Consider the following 19,108-nt stretch of genomic DNA (forward strand, 5'->3'; position numbering starts at 1 on the left):
ACTTCAAAGAGCATTAAATCAGGTATTGGGCCTCCATGAGCCTTTGAAAAGAGGTGGCAAGTTGTGAGCAGGTCCGAAGGGAGATGAATTTTCCTGCTGCACTCCGACGTTTATAGATATTTTTTTTGTTTGTTTTTTGAAGTTATGTTTATGCCTATCTCTTCTTGTTTCCTCTTTAGTGGTTGAATCAGAGCCACAATGCCTGCGTCAACTATGCAAACCGCAACGCGACAAAGGTGAGGAGACCCAACATATGTGGCACATGCAGTGCGTTAGGTCTGTTTTTACACGGAAACATAAGTCTTGTCTCTTTGTTGTTAATAGAAACTCTGGAGTTGGCACTGTGATGAATTTATAGATTGGCTATTCTCCTGTGTAGGCTTCCATTTTAAGCCTTAGCTGTAAATGGCATGAGGATCTCAAAATCACTCGAGGCACATAAGTAATGCTCAGTGCCTTTGGGCTGCACTAGTATATAGGTCTAACTGGTATGAAATGGTTTAATTCCAAGTGTAAATGAGCACAAAGCAAATGGTGTCTGGTTTTTTGGAGAGCAGAAAGTGGCTCCGTGATCATACTGCTGTCTCCTGAGGACTTTATAGGCACTACTAGCAGTGCTGCTGGGAAGTGTTGGGGCTGTTCCTGCTCTCTTCCATCGCTTTAGCCTTCATTCATCCTGTGTGGGGATGTGGGAAGCTCAAGATGGGAAGCAGAGTTGGAAACCAGCCAGCTCATGGAGATAACATGTGAAAGACAAGTAATGTGGAGAGTTTGGGGTTCATCACAAGTGTATAAGAATGCTAATTTTGTACCATTTGCTGAATTTCATTTACATACTTCCTTTAAGCTGCTATTATTATAATTTTCTGATGCCAATTAATTTTCCATTCCCTTTAACCTTGCTCATGAGGCTACAATTTTCCTTGCTTTTGCCGCTGCGAGATGACAGACCGTGTGTCACAGAACAATATGACAAAATTAAACCTGTCTCTGGATTAAAACAAATAAAACAAAAGCAAAACAAACAAAAAAAGCTTGGTTGCATTTTAATAACCAGAAGTTTGTTTATTGAAAATATGTTTTGTTTTTCTTTCCAAAGCCTTCTCCGACATCCAAGTTCATCCAGGGCTACTTGGGAGCTGTCATAAGTGCTGTCTCAATAGCAGTGGGTAACGCTTTATATATTTCACTACCGAGTAACTGCTCCCTTACAGTAGTACTGCAGTGCTTTTGAAATGTTTGTTTGAATTGCCAAGCATGTTTATCTTTTAATTGATGGAATTCATTCTACATAACCAGAAAATATTTTAACTGCGAGGTGTTTCTGTCCCTGCATGCCTAAACTTTTCAACAGAAGGAGACTTCTAGTGCTGATGGCTTCCAGCACATCCTGCGCCATGCACTGCCTGCGTCTCTGCACTGTGGCATTGCTACTGGGTGGACTCAAATTATCCACACGTACATTAATTCATGGTAAATTAGCCTAGTCTGAGTTAAGAGAGTGACTTTGGGGCTGCAGAGTGATAGTGTGACAGCTGACATGCTGAACAGAGGCAGGCTTTTGGAGATACTCTCCTGTTGGGTCAGGACCTCGGACTGAAAGAACCGCAGTGCTCAAAATGACATTTCATGGGGGAACAGTGTTCAAGCTGGAAACGGTGTTCAAGTAGTATCTGAAATAGTCCGTAAGAGAGGAACTTTTAATGTTGCTGAAGTTGTGGTCTTGTGGTGCAGTCATCAGGCTTTTAATACTCGGATTCCCTGGAAACAAGTACATCTGCATGCAGGGTCAGCTAATTCCCAAGGAGGCAGGTATATTTTTCAGTAGCAACCTGGGGAAGTTTTTTACTCTGGATTTTCAGATAAGCCTCTGAAACGTATGGTTGTACCTTTTCTGCTGGAATATTAAAGAAGTTTGTATTTTTTTCCCTCTGGCCAAGACTTTTTTCCTTTTTCTCAAGCCACAGACATCCTTTTCCAGGCATTTTTTCTGCAGACAGTGCCATAGGAGGGGATCAGCACTCAGCCTGCTCACCACACTGGTTATACCCAAGTTCCCCAATTCACCTTCTGGAAAAAACTGCATGGGCTTGTTTAGATTTCTTTACAAGGTAAAATGTTTGTCTAGACAGATTCAGGATTGTTAGGAGAACTGTGGAGGCAGAAGCTCCTGGCTGGGAACTGGCAATGAGCAGTTTGGCAGATTGTGTCCACAGTGGACGGCAAAAACTCTGCAGAATATCTGTGTTCTTGTGCGGCAGCCAGGCAGCTTTGCAAGGGGAGTAGAGTTAGTGAAGTGCCTTGCAGTTTTGATGGAAACTGTCTGTTTTATTGGATACGCTTCTGCTTGATAGTTTTCTGTGTTGCTGGCTTGGCTTGCTCACTGGTTGCTGAACTTCTCTTCTGTATCACCTGTATTATCCCTTCACTGCAGAATTAACCCAGACTACACACAGACCAGCAGTGTGTAAGCACTGGTGTGAGCTCCCGTGCTTCCTAACCCCATGGAGATGTGTCCACACCAGCTCCACACTTTTGCAGCTGATGTACTACCTGAGTCCCCATCCCACCGACCTCGATGCTTTGGTTAGCAGCCATTCTCTGTCTGCTGTTTCCCAGTCTAGCATGGGAGATCTTGACTGTCCTCCTCAGTCCTTAATTTTTTCCACCTTGTGAATTAGTAAAGTGAAGCTCTTCAGCTTGATGTGCTGCTGCCGCTCACAACCTGCCTTCCAGCCCTCAGCACAGCTGCAACAGAGAGATGATGATGGCTCCATGTTGTTGGCATTAATGCTCCTCTCCATTTTGGCAACAGGGGCAGATAGAGGGCAGGAGACACGGAGAAGTGATGTTGGCAGAGTTTTGTCACCCCGAGAAGCTGACAGGCTTTGGTAAGGAAACCACTTGGGCGGCAAGCTGAGGTGTCCAGGTTGGGACAGCTGATGCAGGTCCTTAAAATCTCTGGTTCCTCCTAGGCTGACCACAAAGGAGCTGAAGCAGAAAGATAAGTTCATAGTGCAGAAATGACAATTAGTGGTGCTGTGAGAAGCACTCGTTCTCTGAAGCAGTGTGAAAAGCTACACCAAGACTTCTAGATGAAAGAACTTCAAGGAAAGCAGCAGTGGCCTGCTGTTACTGCAGTGTGGCTGTCACCGCTGGTGACACATGGGTGTTCATCAGTCTGCTGGTGGTAGATCAGCTCTTTGTCCCATGGTGGTTTGTACCTGTTAGTTGTACTGCTTACTCCCTGGTGGTGGTGAAGGAGCTGATGGTCTGTGCAGATCAACGAGCTTTGAATAAATGCAGCAACTGAAATTATGCTGGGATTTATCTGTCCACATAACTTGTAGGTGCATCTCCAGCAGGAGCCCCAGTGCCTGGTTATCTTGCACACCTTGGCTGTCCATCATGGCAGAGCTTTAAAAGCACTACAAGGAAAGATGATGCCACAGTACTCTATACTTAGAGCATTTGTAGCTTGTGCAAGAGGAACTCTTCCTTCAGTGATATGGATGCTGAGAGGGTGTTTCTGCCTTCTTATCTAAGGGCCATGATGGCCCCACCAGATTGGGCTTACACTGGGATGCCCTTAGTGTGTGTGAGGAGTGCCGTGAGCTCTGTAATAGCAGTGGTTTTGTGGATGTGGTGCTCTGAGGGTCACAATATTGTTATGGGGAAGGCAGGAACTTTCCTTAGACCCATTGATGTCATTGGGGGATCAGGGAAGTGCAACAGCCGTCATAGATGCTTTCTCCTTCCTGATCTTGGAAGGAGGTCTTCTTCCAAGTAGAGCATGCTATGGCAGATACAGTGTGCGAAAATGAGATGAAGTTGCTGTGCACTGATGTCCCTGTAGTGTCCCCTGTAGACGAGCTGCTGGGGACACTACTGGTGTGTGTGTTACCACAGAGTAGCTTGTTTCCTGATAATCTGTAGCAGTACTTACTGCATGCTGGATTCCCAATGCAGAGCAGCCCAGAGAAAATCCTGCAGAGCAGGGAGTGATTTTTGTATAGTAAATATCTAGATTAATAACCAGAATCTCCTTCGGGGGGTTTTTTTGTGATTTTGTTTTTCTTTTTTTTTAAATGGTGGTGACAGATAATACAGAAATAGCCCTGAGGTTCATTACATTGGCTTGTAAGGCCTCAGCTCTCATTAACTGCTCTCTGCTGTCAGTTAGCAGCAAATCACCTCCCAGTGTGAGCCTATTAGGACCAGATGACCTGAAAACAAGTGCCACTGCCTCCAGTGGTCTGCTGAGACCCAGTATTAATTAAAGTGAGCCCCTTCCATGTTTGCAGTTGGCAAGCGACACGGGAAGAAGGCGCACAAAATGACAGATCAGTTGACTTGTAATTGTGCTTCCCATCATCTTCACCCTCCGTGTCTTTATCTAACAAGAGGGACAAACAAATTGCTTTCTGACGCGTACGGTAGAGCAGATTTTAGCTTTATGCTTCTTGCAATTAAACTAGAAGTCTTAGCAAATCTTTGCAAATAACCACATCCCTTTCCCGTTTTAGAGAGAGGAATTGCTGTCAGAGAGATGCGATGCTTCTCTGATCCGGTGCTACATCTGGGACCCCTGATTTGCAGCCTTTTGGGATGAGTTTTTGGAGGAATCAATGTTCTTTTCTTCAATATTCCAACATTTTTCCTCAATATTTCTTTTTTTCCCCACCTACTCCCAGCCCTACCCCTTTCACAGCGTAGCTTCATGCAAGAAAAGCTATACCAGTTCCAGAATTTTATCTGTCCTCCCATGCAACACTGAGGTGAAGCAATCACTTGGCATATGGCTGAAAAAGACATCAGAAGGGATAATGCTAAGACTTAGTGTGGGGAAAAAGGTGAAAACGCTGATACAACAGATCTCTTCCCTCTCTAACATCTTACATGACACTTCTGCACCATTTCTGCCGCCAGGCACGTGCTGAGACCTGGGCTACCCGCTCCGCACCTGCCTGCGACATTCCTGAGCTTTGCTTGTGGCGGACAGTATGTTTAGAGGAGTCTGATTACTGTTAAGTAACCTAGATCTGTTTCTCCTTCTGCGATTGTAGTTTATTTTTATCACATTCTCCATATACCAGCCTCCCTCCTGCCTTTTCTTTTGATTACTCTCGTTTTACTGCTTTTCTGAACATGGAGTGGTAATTGTTATTTAATTTTTGTAAATAATTGAGTGGATTCCTGTGATTAGGCCTTATTTTCTGATATCTGGCTGCTGTTCATAATGATGGTATATGAAGCACAATTAATACCAACTGGTTTTCCTATAGCAAGGAAAACAAAGGCAGAGTAGTAAAAAGACTTGAGAAAGATCAAGCATATTTTAAATGCTTGGGGCTTTTTTTCCCCCCAAATATTCTAATGCCAAGAGCTATACCAATTGGAAGGTTTGTAATTATACAAAACTTTCCAGCAGACACACACACACACACTTGCTCTGCTAATTTTGTCACGCTTTTAAAAGGTTAAAAAAGCTACATAATCAAACTCAATTTTATTATTAATAACTGGTTTTCTACATATTTTATAAGTAGGTTTCTTAATTTCAGATCCAAACTCAACTTGCTACTGCATTTTGCTGATCCCTTTTGCTTCAGACTCAGCTCTTCAGTACTGTGGCCTTAGACTGTACCTTCAGTTTGAGGTCAGAAGTGATTCTTGCAGCTGTAATTAAGTGCCTGAAAATTAAATCAGATCCAGAGAAGGGCTGTGAGCAGCCGCCCTCTGGTTTCTGGGTTGTCACTGGTGCTGAGACCTGCAGACTGGAGACCATTGGTGTTAGTCCAGGGGTTGCCTCTCACGTGGAGCCCATGGTGGTGAGCCTTTGGGTTTCTCTGTACATTCTCCTTGAAGCATCTCACAGCAGTGGTGTTACTGCCATGGGTTTCAGTAGTCTTTGGATCAGAGCTTCGTACATCAGGTTTTTAATTTCCATGATCACGGCTGCCAAGACCAGCTCCAAATCTTGCTCCTTGTGATACTGAAGACCCTGTGCAGACACTCCTAGGGGTTCCTCTCTTTTGCCAGTATCATTTGGCCATGTTTCTGACATCTCCCAGTAAGCAGTGTATTGTTGCTCAGCGTGGTGCTCAGGTCATTAGCTCGTTGTCCATCTGTTGTCCGCTCCATGTACCCTGGAGGTGCCACATACATGGTACTGCTGGCATTGCCCTCCCCTGTTGACAGGATGGGCTCTAATTAGAGCGCAGCAAGCCTGGCAGGCATACTGAGTGTGTTTTACATATACAGGTATGTGTAACTTAACCAGGAAACATCTATTGTGACTGTCTAGGCATCATGGCACTGCCCTTCCCCTGTGTGATAGGGATCTAATTCTGCTCTGATGAAAGGGGAAGCAAAACCACATGTGTGAGATCAGGCACCTTTTAAGTGGCGGGATGGTGGAGTTTGCCCCAGTTAAAAAGTAGCCAGGCTCCCTCCTTTGCCTTTCAAATATACCAAGGTTTGTAACTTCTAACAAGGTTTTTATTAAGTGCAAGTTTGGGATTTATGCTCTTGTCAGCACAGAGGCAAATAAGTACGTTGTTCTCACTTAGCAACCTGAGCTAAATTCTGACAAAAGTAGGTGTTTTGTCGTCTTTTGTATAAGAGAGAGAGATGCCATGTCCTGTAACCATGACTGCCAGCCAGGCTGTATATTATGTATTGATCTATACACTTAAAATGGACCGGCTCAGAACTTAAACGTTTCCTTTTGGCTTACCTTACTGGGTAACCTTGGGTTAAAAAAATCAGGTGATTAATGCCATTAATAACTTTAGTGTTGATCAGCTACTAATGAGTCATCTTGGAGTCACTGCCGGTCGCGGCGTACAGGAGAGTGTTTAAAGCATCTCTGTACAGACAGACCCAGGTCTTTTCATTTTAAAAGTGCCTTCTTGCTTCCTGACCCTAAATCCTGACCCTGGACAAGCCAGTGGAGGTAGGGAACTGGTGCCAGTATGGCTTACTGGTGCTCTGGCTTACTGTATGGTGTTGCACCTGGTGCTTTCATGAACTGTGAAAGCATATGGACTTAGATGTGAATATGTATAAAACCAAACTAGGTTAAAACTGGAGAGAAGCAAGACAGTTTTAATGACCTAATCTGGTTTGCTGAGGTATCCCATGATACTTTATTTCCTTGGAAAACTACAAGGGAAACAAACATTCCTGCTAATCTGGAGCTTTGTACAGAGCAGTTTTAGGACCCCTGATACTCTTGATCTTGGTTTGTGGGTTTGGATATGTTTTCATCCAGCGAGCTGCTGCAGCAGTTGGATATACTGCCTCCCTTTCAGCGGTTTGTCACCCTTCTTGACCCTACTGTGGCTGTGCAGAAATGGAGTGTGCGAGTGCTCCTTGGCCTTGGGCAAAGAAAAAGGTGGCTGAGGTGAGTCTGTGGTTGCAACCAGCATTGCCAAGGTAGAGGTTAGTCCTTCCAGCTGCTCCAGCCTGTGTTGAAGGCTAGTGCCTGCACAAGCCCACAGCAGGAGTTCAAAGGAGAAACCAGCAACAATCTGCTAAAGTTAAATGCAACTAAATCCCTTGGACAGGAGCAAAGGGCAGAGCTCTCGCTCTGGAGTAATGCATGTGCTGCAGTAACCTTCAGCACGCTGTATGAGAGCCCCTGCAAGTCTTTGGGGAGGCTGGGCTTAGTTCTCAGCTCTGTTGCACAGTTGGGAAATGGAGACAGGAGCTACATGACTTGGTGTCCGGACTGATGTAGGAAGCTCTTCAGGGCAGAAACTAAAACCTAGCTGCTCCAGGGTTCCAATTCCTGCTCTTGCAGTGAGAAATCACTTCTCTCTGATGCAGGTGTCTTGGTAAGTTATCCTGGGGCAACTTTCTTCTGCACAGAAACCTTGGTGATGTCATTTCCAAGAAAATGCAGCTTTTGGGGGACTCCTGTAGTTACTGCAGGGTTTCTGCAGAGCTTCTGAATAGACCGTAATTTGTCTTTGAGATTTTGGGTTATATTCCTACAGGGTTTGTAGATTATAATTCACTCGGGAATCTCAGCCACAGTTGGAACTGGTCAAGCACAGAGGTTACAAAAAAACCTATAACCGCTAATTTTTATATTTAGCTGGTTCAGTAAAAAAAAGTTGTGTAGGAGTCTAATCAGCAAAGCTCAGTGTGGGTCTGAGAGATCAGAGTAAAGCAGAGGCTGTTTCTGGGCAAATAGGCATAGCAAGAATGGTATTTTTAAACAAACTGGATTTCCCCCCCAAAAAAAGTTAACATTTTGCAAAATCAAAATGTGCTTTGTCTTGAAAACATCCCTCACAACCCAAGACATTCTCACAACCACAGAAAGACTGGCAGAAAGATCTTATTTTTCTTCTCCTAAGGAAGCTGAGACATGAAAGCTGTTCAAGTCCATTATCGCTGTAAAATAATATTAGCGTTGTAATGGTTGTGTCACCACAGCCAGCTTTGGCAATACCTGCCCTTCAGCCCTGGCTCCTGCAGCTCAGCGAACTGTATCGCTGATACCATTTACAAGGCATATGTTTGCTCCAATACGCAGATTTTAAAATCTTCTGACTCTGGGGAGTGAGAATAATAAAAAGTTACTTTTACAGCTCTGTCCTTTAAAAGAAAGCCAGGTGATGCGTGAGAGTGTCTAACCAAAGCTAGAAGGAGAATCTGAAAACTTAATTAGTTTAATGACAACTCTGATTTATCTTATAAAATTCATGAGTAATAAAAAAACAAACCAGGATCTTGATTTCCCCCCCCCTCCCCCCCGCCATGTTCAGGAAGGACATGAGCTTGTTGGACCAAGTGTTCGGTCTCTACTGTGTTCTCCACTGCGTGTGACTCGGGACAGGGAGAGAATCCTTGCACATAGTGCTCCGGGGCAGCAACCCTGCTCCTTCCCGTACCATCTGTGCCACTAGCCACGTGTTGTTCCTCCTTTCCCGCTCCCATTGCACACAACTCACACACACACACACATATGCAATTTTTCACTCTCTTCTCTAGGTGGAGGTGCCCCTGTGGTTTTTTCTAATCCCAGCTCCTTCTTCCTGATAATTGTTTGTGAGCCGTGTGGAGCGGCAGCATTGACAGCCTGTGAATTTGGTGTGATGCCCGTAATCAGCTTGTGAGACAGTGCAGGAGGCCACCCACTGCCCTCAGGACTATCTGCCACTTAGGGCGGTCAAGAAACACTTAGAAGCTGAAGGAAGTCGGTGCAAAGTAGGACGAGGGATGGGAGGGGATGGAGCATGGCCGGGCACCTTCTCAGAGGTGAACTGTTGTGGGGAGCCAGGAGCAGGAGGAAAGTCACAGTAGATTGGAGGAGCTGGTGATAAACTTTTGTTTGCTGGTTGAAGTTTTTAAATGGAGCGGTGCCCAGCTCTAAACTCTGGATACCTGTGCTGAAAAGCTGCCTGTGCTCTAATGATTCACAGATACCAAGTCCAGATACCAGAAGACAGCAGAAGGGAGTGGTGTGATCACTCAGACTGGAAATCCAGCCCGGTGATTCCTCCATTAAGCACATAACTCACTGGAGCTGTAGCAGCCGTTTTCCAAAGGCACAGCCCCAAGCCTTTGGTGTAGTGGAGGCAAAGATGTGGTATGCACTGAGAAGGTACCCAGTGCCCATCACCCTGCCTCTGGGCTCCTGAGTGCGTGGCAGCATCGCTGACTGCCACCTTCCAAACTCTGCAGCGTTTTCTCTCATTTCACTGGTATGTCTTCATTTCCAGCAAATTTGTTCTGATCTGTGCCTTTTCTTTATGCCCCAGCCCAGTCCCAAGCACCTAGGTGTGGTGTTGCCTCTGGGCAGGATCCAGATGCAGAGAAAACTTGATCATAAAACAATCCACCTCTTGTCTTGGGCATGGGGCCCCTGCTGTCCTCCTTTCTCCATCATCTGCCAAATCAAGTTTGTCTCATCAGCATTAATCCTCTCTTGTCCTACTCATCTCTCTCCTGCAATCTCGCTGCTTTCACGAGATTACACCATTTTCTTCCACTGAAGCATCCAACCGTGGGGCTATTGCAGTCATCCCTTCTGCAGTCATCTTGGGCATCACTCAAGTTCCCTCCTTTCCTTACTCTTTCTTCTCTCTAACATCCTTCTCCACTCAGATTGTTATTGCTTCCCCTTCCCTTACACTTATCCATTCTGTTCTCCTTGACTTGGTAAAGCTCCAGTTGGTAAACAGCCCAGTTTTCCATCTCTCTGCCTCCATCTTCACCTCTCAGCCCTAATGAATGATTTTTTTTCCTTCCATCTCCTAATGCTCTTTTCTTCAGTTCGGCTGTATGGAACTCATCAGATCCAATTAGTGTTCTAATTCAGCAATCTGGTGATATGAGGGCTGAAGGATGAGCTGCTTTGGAGCCATTCCTTCCTTCGATGTTGACTTTCTAGGTCACTTGGAGCATCCAGCTCCAACTGCAATAGTCAGGATTGCCCCAATGCTACTAGAACCTGGGAAAGTACAATCCCGTAAATCAGTGGAGATCTCACCAACGCTGTTAATGAAGTCTAGAGAGCTGCTCAGCAATGTTTAGGTGGTGTTGTCTACCAGCTGATGTCCACCTGGCTTGCTGGACTCCTAATATTCCTTTATTAAAAAAAAAATCCCTCTCAAAATTCAGTGAAATAACTGGTGATGTATTTACTGCTCTATAACTGGTTTAATAGGTGTAGGGTTAGACTTTCACCAAAAGGCTCAGTTGTTGCCAACTTCAGGCATTCAAAAGCCATCTCTCAGGTTTCAAAAATCCTAGTAGTCATAAAAGAAAAATAAAAAGGATTTTTTCAAAAATTCCTGTGGTTTTAAAATTCATGTCTTGGTGGACATGAGGTCAGAACTTAGAAATCAATAAGGAAGAGAAAAGGAAACGGAAATCTTGGTTTATTGTTATGCAGTCACTGTGACAGTGTCTGATGGTATGGCTTCAAGTACAGCAGCATCATACCTCTGTCCTTCTAAAATAATGTTGATGCTGAAAGCAAAATAAATAGGAGGAATTATCAGCACTTGAAGAAAAGGGAGTGAGTGAGGAAGGGCAGAGTGCTGCCGGAGGCATAGTAGAGCTGTGAGTAAGGTTGCTCTCTCATTGATAGCGTTCGGCCCTGGTTTTGTGTTGCAGGAGGGTAGCACCTGTTGTGGTGTAATGTGTCCTCCATGCCCAGTTTCCCCTAGGTTGTTGGGATGCTTTGTCAGCCAGGTTGAAGAAGTGCTCTGGAGAAAGAAACCTCAGAAAAACAGGCAATTTGTAAAAAGCTGGATTTAACCCCTAGTCTGAGTCACAGTGCAGGAATATCCCAAACCAGTACTGCACTGAAACCAGTACTGCAAATCAGTGCCCAGGGCTCCCACTGCACTTGTCTTGCCTGAGTTGAGACGTCACCAGCGTAGATATCTTCATCTGTGTAGATATCTTCATCTGAGCTGCGTGCCTGGACTCCTTTGATAGTCAGCTGGGATGAATGGGAACTGTTGGAGGCATTTCATGTGAGCACCTGTAAATGTCTGTCTTGGGAAGAAAATAAAAACCCTTAAAAAGGCTCATTTCTCTGTGCTGGGCTGCAAAAGGAGCCTGTAGGATGAGAAGAAGCAGCTTCAAGTTGTGGCAGGGGAGGCTTAGATTGGATATTAGGAAAATGTCTTCACTGAAAGGGTTGTCAAGCACTGGAACAGGCTGCCTGGGGATGGGTGGGAGTCACTGTCCCTGAGGGTGTTCAAAAAACACATAGCTGTGGTGCTTGGGGACATGGTTCAGTGGTGGCCTTGGCAGTGCTGGGTTAACGGTTGGACTCAATGATCTTAAAGGTCTTTTCCAACCTAAATAATTCTGTGATTTTATGATTCCACCATGTTTGGTGTGATGAATCCCACCTGACTCTCTGTTACGTGTTTGTACAGCGCCAGTGTTGTAGATCCCAGATCTGTGACTCAGGCTGTAGGCAGGGTGATGATAATAATACTCCTGCGGTTGTTTTCTTAGTGATGAATTTGCCTTGACAGTCAATGTTTTTTGGCCATCCTCTAGGAATTAAACTTACTGAGCTGTCCTTGTTGATGGCCCTTTTGCTTACAGTGGTCTGATGCTGAGGAGTACCTGCTCATTGTTGGATGCTCTCCTTGACCAGTTTCCCCTCATCCTGTTTCATGGACCTGCAGGAAAGAGTTCACAGATTGGCTAAAGCAATTTCAAAACTGTAAAAAATAAACCCTCATTAGTTCCCTAAATCTAGTCCTCGTGTTGGGAATTTGGGAGATTTGATTTTAAATCTGTAGCAACATTTAATTTCATAGTCACAGCAGGGTGGTCGCTCTAAGTGGAGGAGCGAGTTCATCTGCAGCACCAAATTGAATCTGAAAGTAAAATGCTTTTATTACCACTAGCCTCACAGCGGTGTCTCTCCCAGACTCATCTTTTTTGTTTCAAAAGCTGCTGCTCTTCCACTTCATGGTCAAATCCTTCCATCAAACCTACATACAAGCAGAGGCCGCAAACCCTACAGAATTTGTCATCCACACAGATGAACTGCATCCAGGCTATAAATACCTGAATCCATGGGGCAGTACCAGCAAAGCCAGGCTTAGGAGGTGTCTTACCTTTACTCTTGAAGCCACACATTTTAGATTGCTTTACAGTTTCTGGAAGCATTCAGATTTTGCAAATATGCATCCCAGCACTTGGGAAATGCAAAAAAAAAAAAAAAAAAAAAAAAATCAGACATTTTTGAGGGGGAAAAAGATTAAGACAAACCCCTCATTTTTACCAGACTAAGAAGAACCACCGTGGTTCTTTTGGGCTCAGCGCTAGAGTCACGGGGACCAAGAAGAGGAGGAAAGGTTTGTGCCTGGGGGTCTTGGTGAAAGCCTTGTGGGGCTCTGGAAACACTCCATGGGTTTTGAAAACCAGCACTCTACATATGCAGGTCTTACCCAGCAGTTGTGCTTCTCAACATCTTCCCCTCAGCCTCCAAAAAGACGAGATGCACTGCGGATGCATGTATAATGTAGCAACTTGTAAAATATGTTCTCCTATGCTTTTCTTTTATTTTATTTTCTTTTTTTTTAAAAAAAAAAAAAGCCCCCAAATCACTATTTGCTGGCAGCTTTTTGGCTTTGGCTGATTTTTTTTTAAATTTTGCTGCACATTTGGCTGAAAAATTTTTGGCCAGGCATTGCTAAAGACTTCCCTTTTCAGCCTAAAATTCCCGGTTTGGGGCTGTTGGGTTTTGTTTGCGTGTTTGGGATTTTTCGGATGAAGAAGAGAAAATATTGTGAGGGAAAGTAATTTGAAGACAAAAGTCATTCCCTGTGAATAGGTTTGTTTAATTAATAACCCCAGTTCTGCTTGAAACAAAATTTGATGGAAATTCTCTGACTATCACTACTATCCAACCACACTGAGACTTACGAGGCAGCAACTCTCCTCCGTGCTGTTTATATTAACATACGCAATGACTTAGATCCTTGAAAAACTGTGGAGAGCTCTGCATTATTCAAGTGTTGGAGGAGTCAACAAAAAAATCATCCATGGTTATAATAAACTGCCTGCTATCTGTTGTTTCCATTAATAGCTCCTTTGTAGCCCAAATGTTTGCATTAGAGTGGGGTGGTGTAGTTTGCACAGACCCTGGGAGGAGGAATGAATTGTATTGGGCCAACCATCGCCACTGGTATTTTTTTTTTTTCCTAGCTGGAACTAGGAAAGGAGAGGACTAGGAAAAAACTGGAGAGGACTCCCAGCCCCAATGATTTTGTACTGGATGGGGAAAATGCTAGTAAACTGGGTAAAAATGAAACTAGGGGCATTTCCAGAAGGACTGAACAGCATTGCTGTGGTTTCTAGCTTGTGTTCTACCAACCAACGGTTGGGTTCAACCCTTCATTTAAACCCAATGGTTGGGTTCAACTCAACAGCAGGGTTCAACTCAACAGTTGGGTTCAACCCTTCATTTAAGCCCAACAGTTGGGTTCAACCCTTCAATTGAATAAAGGGTTGAACGCAGCACAGCTAAACCCTGCAGTGTGTGTGGGGGGGGTGTTGGTTCTCAAATGCTTCTGCATGGGGAGAGACCCTAATCTGTCCCCCTGAAGAACTCTGCTGCTGTCTGCAAGCTGTGGCATCTGCTCTGTTCCTTTTAGCTAAATGTTAATGCTTCTCTGTTTTGTTTTTGTTTTTTTTCTATTCGAAGGTGGGCCTTAATGTTCTGGTTCAGAGAGCAAACAAGTTTACCCCTGCCACTCGTCTCTTGATCCAGAGGTTTGTGCCATTCCCTGCTGTCGGTAAGAAAGAATGCCTTTTCTCTATATTCAAAGTGCTGGGTGTAAACCTATGGGTGGCTAAAAGCCACTGGGATGGACACCTAACTCCTGCCTATCTGCTTTACTCTATCGCTGCTACCCTCTGTGGTGGGTCCCTGAGTCAGTGTAGACAGCGATGGGGTGATGCAAAGCAACATTTCGGTAGGAAAACGATGCAAAGCTGCTGGCAGAGACAGCTCACGAGGCTTTATCAAGTTGCACTTTCCACTTTCAAGCAGTTTAAGAAGTGATTAGCATTGACTGGTCCTCATCTGCCCAAATCTGAGAGCGTTTAATTTGCAAGATCTGGTTTGAATCAAGTCAAATGTTCAAATAAGCGGTAGCATTAGGGGGTTTTTACAATAAAAATGCAATTAAATGCTTCTACTCCATATATACAGATTTTTAAGAGCCAATGATTAAAAGAAGACCAAAGTGTGTGAACAATTAAGACTGCTGCTGGCTTGTTGGAGCACAAAATAAACCCTTCTGCATTTTATCAGTTAACTGCTCAGTGTCTGAGGTGAGGGACACACTGGACTCAGCCTTTGCTGAAGCCTGTGGTTACAATGTTCAGCGAATGATGAGTTATTTTAGCTGTGAAGAAATCACCAGTGACACTAGTGTAATTTTTTATATAAGCTTGGCTGTTTATAAAGATGGTGCAGAAATTGTCCAAGCATGGAGGAAATGAGTAAAAAAAAGTGGGTTTGCTTGCTGTTGCAAGTCCCTTTTCAACTCTGTTAATGCAAAACTGTCCTTTATGCTTTTTCTTTTGCTGTGCAAGGGCCATGTCCTCAGAGCTTCACTTGAGGATGCTGAGCCTTTTTACCTAGCTATTCTCTCAGTTTCTCCAGCCTTTCTGCTCCTTTTTTCACAGAGACTGGTTGCTCTGACACTTCAGCCTTCAGTTCCCAAGTTGCTGTGTTTTATTTCCCTTTTCTGCCAGAAAAACAGCTGCTTGCCCTGTGTGCGGAGCAGGGGGTGCTGGGGACTGTGGTCTGTAGGTTGCACTCAGTCTTGTTTCTGAGCACTTTGCTTGTACATAGGGGATCTGTGGATGTTGTTATTTTTTTTCTGGAACTTCCCTGGAATATAATTTTAGAGGCTTTCAGCTTTCTTTTGATTTTTATAACCAAGAGGGTACTAGAGGTAAGCACAAGACCTGTGAGACAGCTCTGAGGCTGGGTTTGTCAGAGATGCACGCGGGAAGTCTTTGCTGCCGGGTTGATCTCTTTTCATACCAAGGTGTAAGGAGAAAGAGGTTGCACTTGTGTTGGCATTGATTGAGGAGCCGTAATTAATTTGTTTAGCTTGCAATTAATTCTCTAGTTCTTATTTTATTGGTGTACTGTCGTGCTTCATTATGTGCCAGGACATCAGGAATCCTCCCACTAATTGCTGTTTTGTGGTTTTGAAAGCTGCGAGTTACGGGTTTTCAGACCTGGACAAACTGTTTAATTAAGATGCATCTTCCCATTGCTTGTGAACCACAGCCCCCAGGAAAAGGGCAGAATTTTGCATTTTCTACATGAAAAGCCAGATGTAAGCTAGTGTAAAGCTTTTGCTCCGCTACCATTAAGCAGCTTTCCCCTGGCCCACGCTTGCCTCCCTCTCACACTGGCCTTGGCTGAGCTATGCTTGTTGATAGCAGCTGGAAAACTAGAGATATGCATCAAAGCTTTATGGTCTCTCATCCTAAGGGGTCATGAGAGATGGAGACTTGGGGAAGTGCAGCTACTGCTTGGGTAGAAGGCAACCAGACTCCTAGGAGAGATGTTCATAAAGCCTTTTGTAAAGCTCTGGGAAGCTGGGGTAGGCTGGGAAAGCTGGTCTGTGGGTCTTGCTGCCCTCAGAGGTGCTCTGCATGTTCTGTCTGTCTTCTGTGGGTCATGTAACTGTTGGGTTTGCTTGATAAACTAAACCATATCTGTAGAAATGCTGCCTGTAGGGCATATTTAACAAAAGGTGAATCCTCCTTGAAATCCCACTTTCACTATGGGACCCTGAGATGAGTACAGGGCATGGGGGTGTATCTGCAGGGGCTTCCAGACCTCACTTGTGATAACAAACTGTGGACAGTAGGTAGCTGTCCCAGGCTCTGATCCCCATGTTGTGGTTGGTGGGACTGGAGCAGGGTGCTAGGAGGTTGGGCTGTCCCCTTGCTCTCCCCCAAAGGTAGTTTGTAGTAGCTGAAAATCACAAGTTGTCCTAAAAAATACTCCCCAGCCCCAGGAGATGGATCCAGGAAACCAAGCCAGGTGGAACACCTCATGGAAATGGCCAAGGCTCTGCATAGCCAGTGGCAGGCTTGATGTACAAGGGACTCGTGCTTGGTGTTGGCCACCCTGGAGCATCACCTGAGTGGTGAAGTTGTTCTTCATGAAGAGAACAGGAGTGGGGAAGGAGTGCATCAGCACTGTGTTCTGGAGAGCCATGATCCCTGAATTTGAGCAAGAAAGAGCTTGACCCTCTCTCAGAGTGTAGGTGGTGAAGGATATCAATGCCATGGGTTACTGCAGGAAATCAAATTTACTCTTTCCTTCCCAAGCACTGGGTGTGGATAGCTGTCATGAAGGTAAGAGGTGTCGCTGGTGGTGATGTGCTTTATACTGGAGATGTACATGGCTAAAAAACCCACAGAAAACCCCAAAGGTATATCTCAAACTTGATCCTAAGGAAGTTAAAGCTGGTAGAAAGATATTTGTTGGAGGGAAGGGAGGTGAGGAGGATGAAGGATTTCTTCCCCTTGGATGTTTTTTTTTTAGGTAGGGTTAAAATCGTTAAATGTGATTAGGCGGTGCACAAGGACGTATATAGTGTGTGGAGGACACCTTTATTTAGAAAGAATATATATACACATGTAGAAGTAGGGTAGTGGATTGCTTTTGTGTCTGAACCAGTTTCCAATATGTCACTAAGTGTTTTCACAGAAGTAGTTTCCAGGCTATATTACCACAATTTCTTTCCAGATTCTGAAAATCAAATTGTCCACACGTATATTTATTCATTTTCATTCCCCTCTCTATTTGAATTGTCCATAAAATCCAAGTTTACCCATAATTAACAGCATTTTCTGTTTTCTCAGAAAGCTGAATAGGAGCAGCTAAGACAGTTGATTGTCTCAGACAAATGGGCTGGAATCAGGTTTTGAATCTGGGAAGTGGTCAGTGAAATCCTAATAGGATCCAGAGACTTGGAGAAGCATCTAACTGTGGTGGGAGCTTCAGGTTTGGACACTCCATCATGAGTCTTTCAAGAGCCTTGTGCCGGTGCATCCCGATTTGGCCAGAGCATCTCTTCTGGCGTATTTTTATATTTTCAGTCTTGACTGATAGCTAGAAGGATGGGGCATGTGTTAAAAAAAGGGGGGTGGGGGCTAAACTTGCTTTAAATGAAATGCTTCTTTTCTTTTTTATCTTGGATTAAGGAGCTGAAGGGTTGGTAACACAGATATTTTGATAGATGGAAAGAGTGGTCCGGTAGTTTGAATATTAAAGAGAGAGACAGAGTGTGCGTGTGTGTATGTTCCTCTTATTCTCAAGTGTAAGGAGCATTTGTCACCACAAATCATCCTTGATTGCAGAGAGCTGCATTTGTATAGGGCTCACCCACCCACCACCCTCAAAAAATTAGACATTTGTTATATGACATGAATTGAGATTAATTAGTGAATATTAACCCATCAAGAAGTACAGAAACACATTTTTGGAAGCAGTGGTACTTGCAGTGGGTTTGTATTAGTTCTGGCTGGAAAGTTTGCAACAAAATGTAGGGGGGGAGTTTGCTGGAAAGTGGCAGTTTATCAAAACCAAAACTTTTGCAGTGAGTAACAGCTTTTCCTTGGAAGAACTTAAGAAGTGCCTGGGCCCAGGAGAGGAGCTGCACCTGGGAAGAGTGTTTCTCAGCCCCAACTCTTAACATGTTACTTGAGGAGCAGAATTTGGGGTTGTCTCTATCTGGTCTCGCACCTATTGGAGAGAGTCCAGAGGGGACCACGGGGATGGTCAGAGGCTGGAGCAGCTCTGCTGTGGGGACAGGATGGGAGAGTTGGGGGGGTTCAGCCTGGAGAAGGGAAGGCTGCGGGGAGACCTTAGAGCATCTCCCAGTACCTAAAGGGGCCTCCAGAAAAGCTGGAGAGGGGCTTTTCACAAGGGCATGTAGTGGTAGGACAAGGGGGAATGGCCTTAGGCTGAAAGAGGGGAGGATTTAGTTTAGATATAAGGGTGAAATTCTTCCCTGTGAGGGTGGCGAGGCGCTGGCACAGGCTGCCCAGAGCAGCTGTGGATGTCCCATCCCTGGCAGTGTCCAAGGCCAGGCTGGACGGGGCTTGGAGCAACCTGGACTGGTGGGAGGGGTCCCTGCCCGTGGCAGGGGGTGGGACTGGGTGGGCTTTAAGGTCCCTTCCAACCCAAACCGTGCTGTGATTTTGTGATCTTGAGAAGACTACAAAAGCCACAGGCTGGGCAAGGGGGGAGTTGTCAGAAAAGGTTCCAGACCTGCTTTCACCTTTGCCATGAATGCAGAGCTGAGATCTGAGAAATGTCTGTTGGAAGCCAGAGATGTCCAAAACATTGCTGGTTTGTGTCATAGTCCAGAAAAATATCATTAAAGCAAAGAAATGGGTTTATAAGTCTAGAAAATAGGCCCATAGAGTCATTTGACCCTGAAACATGTGAAATAGAGGCAAATAGTCAGTAGGACCCTCACTAATGGGATATGTGGCTGTGGAAGCAACCCAACCTTGTCTTATTTGATTAAAAAAAATATAATAATTCTATCCTCTTAAGAGCTCAGAT

The 19,108-nt window shown here is 44.7% G+C and overlaps 1 protein-coding gene across 2 annotated transcripts in view; it reads left to right on the forward strand.

Annotated features, from left to right (window-relative positions):
* The window catches only part of SFXN5 (sideroflexin 5), a 109,237-nt gene that overhangs the window by 50,325 nt on the left and 39,804 nt on the right, over positions 1-19,108 (forward strand). For both annotated transcript variants that reach the window (XM_056358942.1, XM_056358948.1), the window contains 3 exons: positions 180-236; positions 1,100-1,165; positions 14,201-14,291. In XM_056358942.1, the coding sequence (XP_056214917.1) occupies positions 180-236; positions 1,100-1,165; positions 14,201-14,291 (214 nt within the window). The remainder of the gene's footprint in view (positions 1-179; positions 237-1,099; positions 1,166-14,200; positions 14,292-19,108) is intronic.

Source organism: Falco biarmicus, chromosome 1 (assembly GCF_023638135.1).
Source record: "Falco biarmicus isolate bFalBia1 chromosome 1, bFalBia1.pri, whole genome shotgun sequence".
NCBI lineage: Eukaryota > Metazoa > Chordata > Aves > Falconiformes > Falconidae > Falco > Falco biarmicus.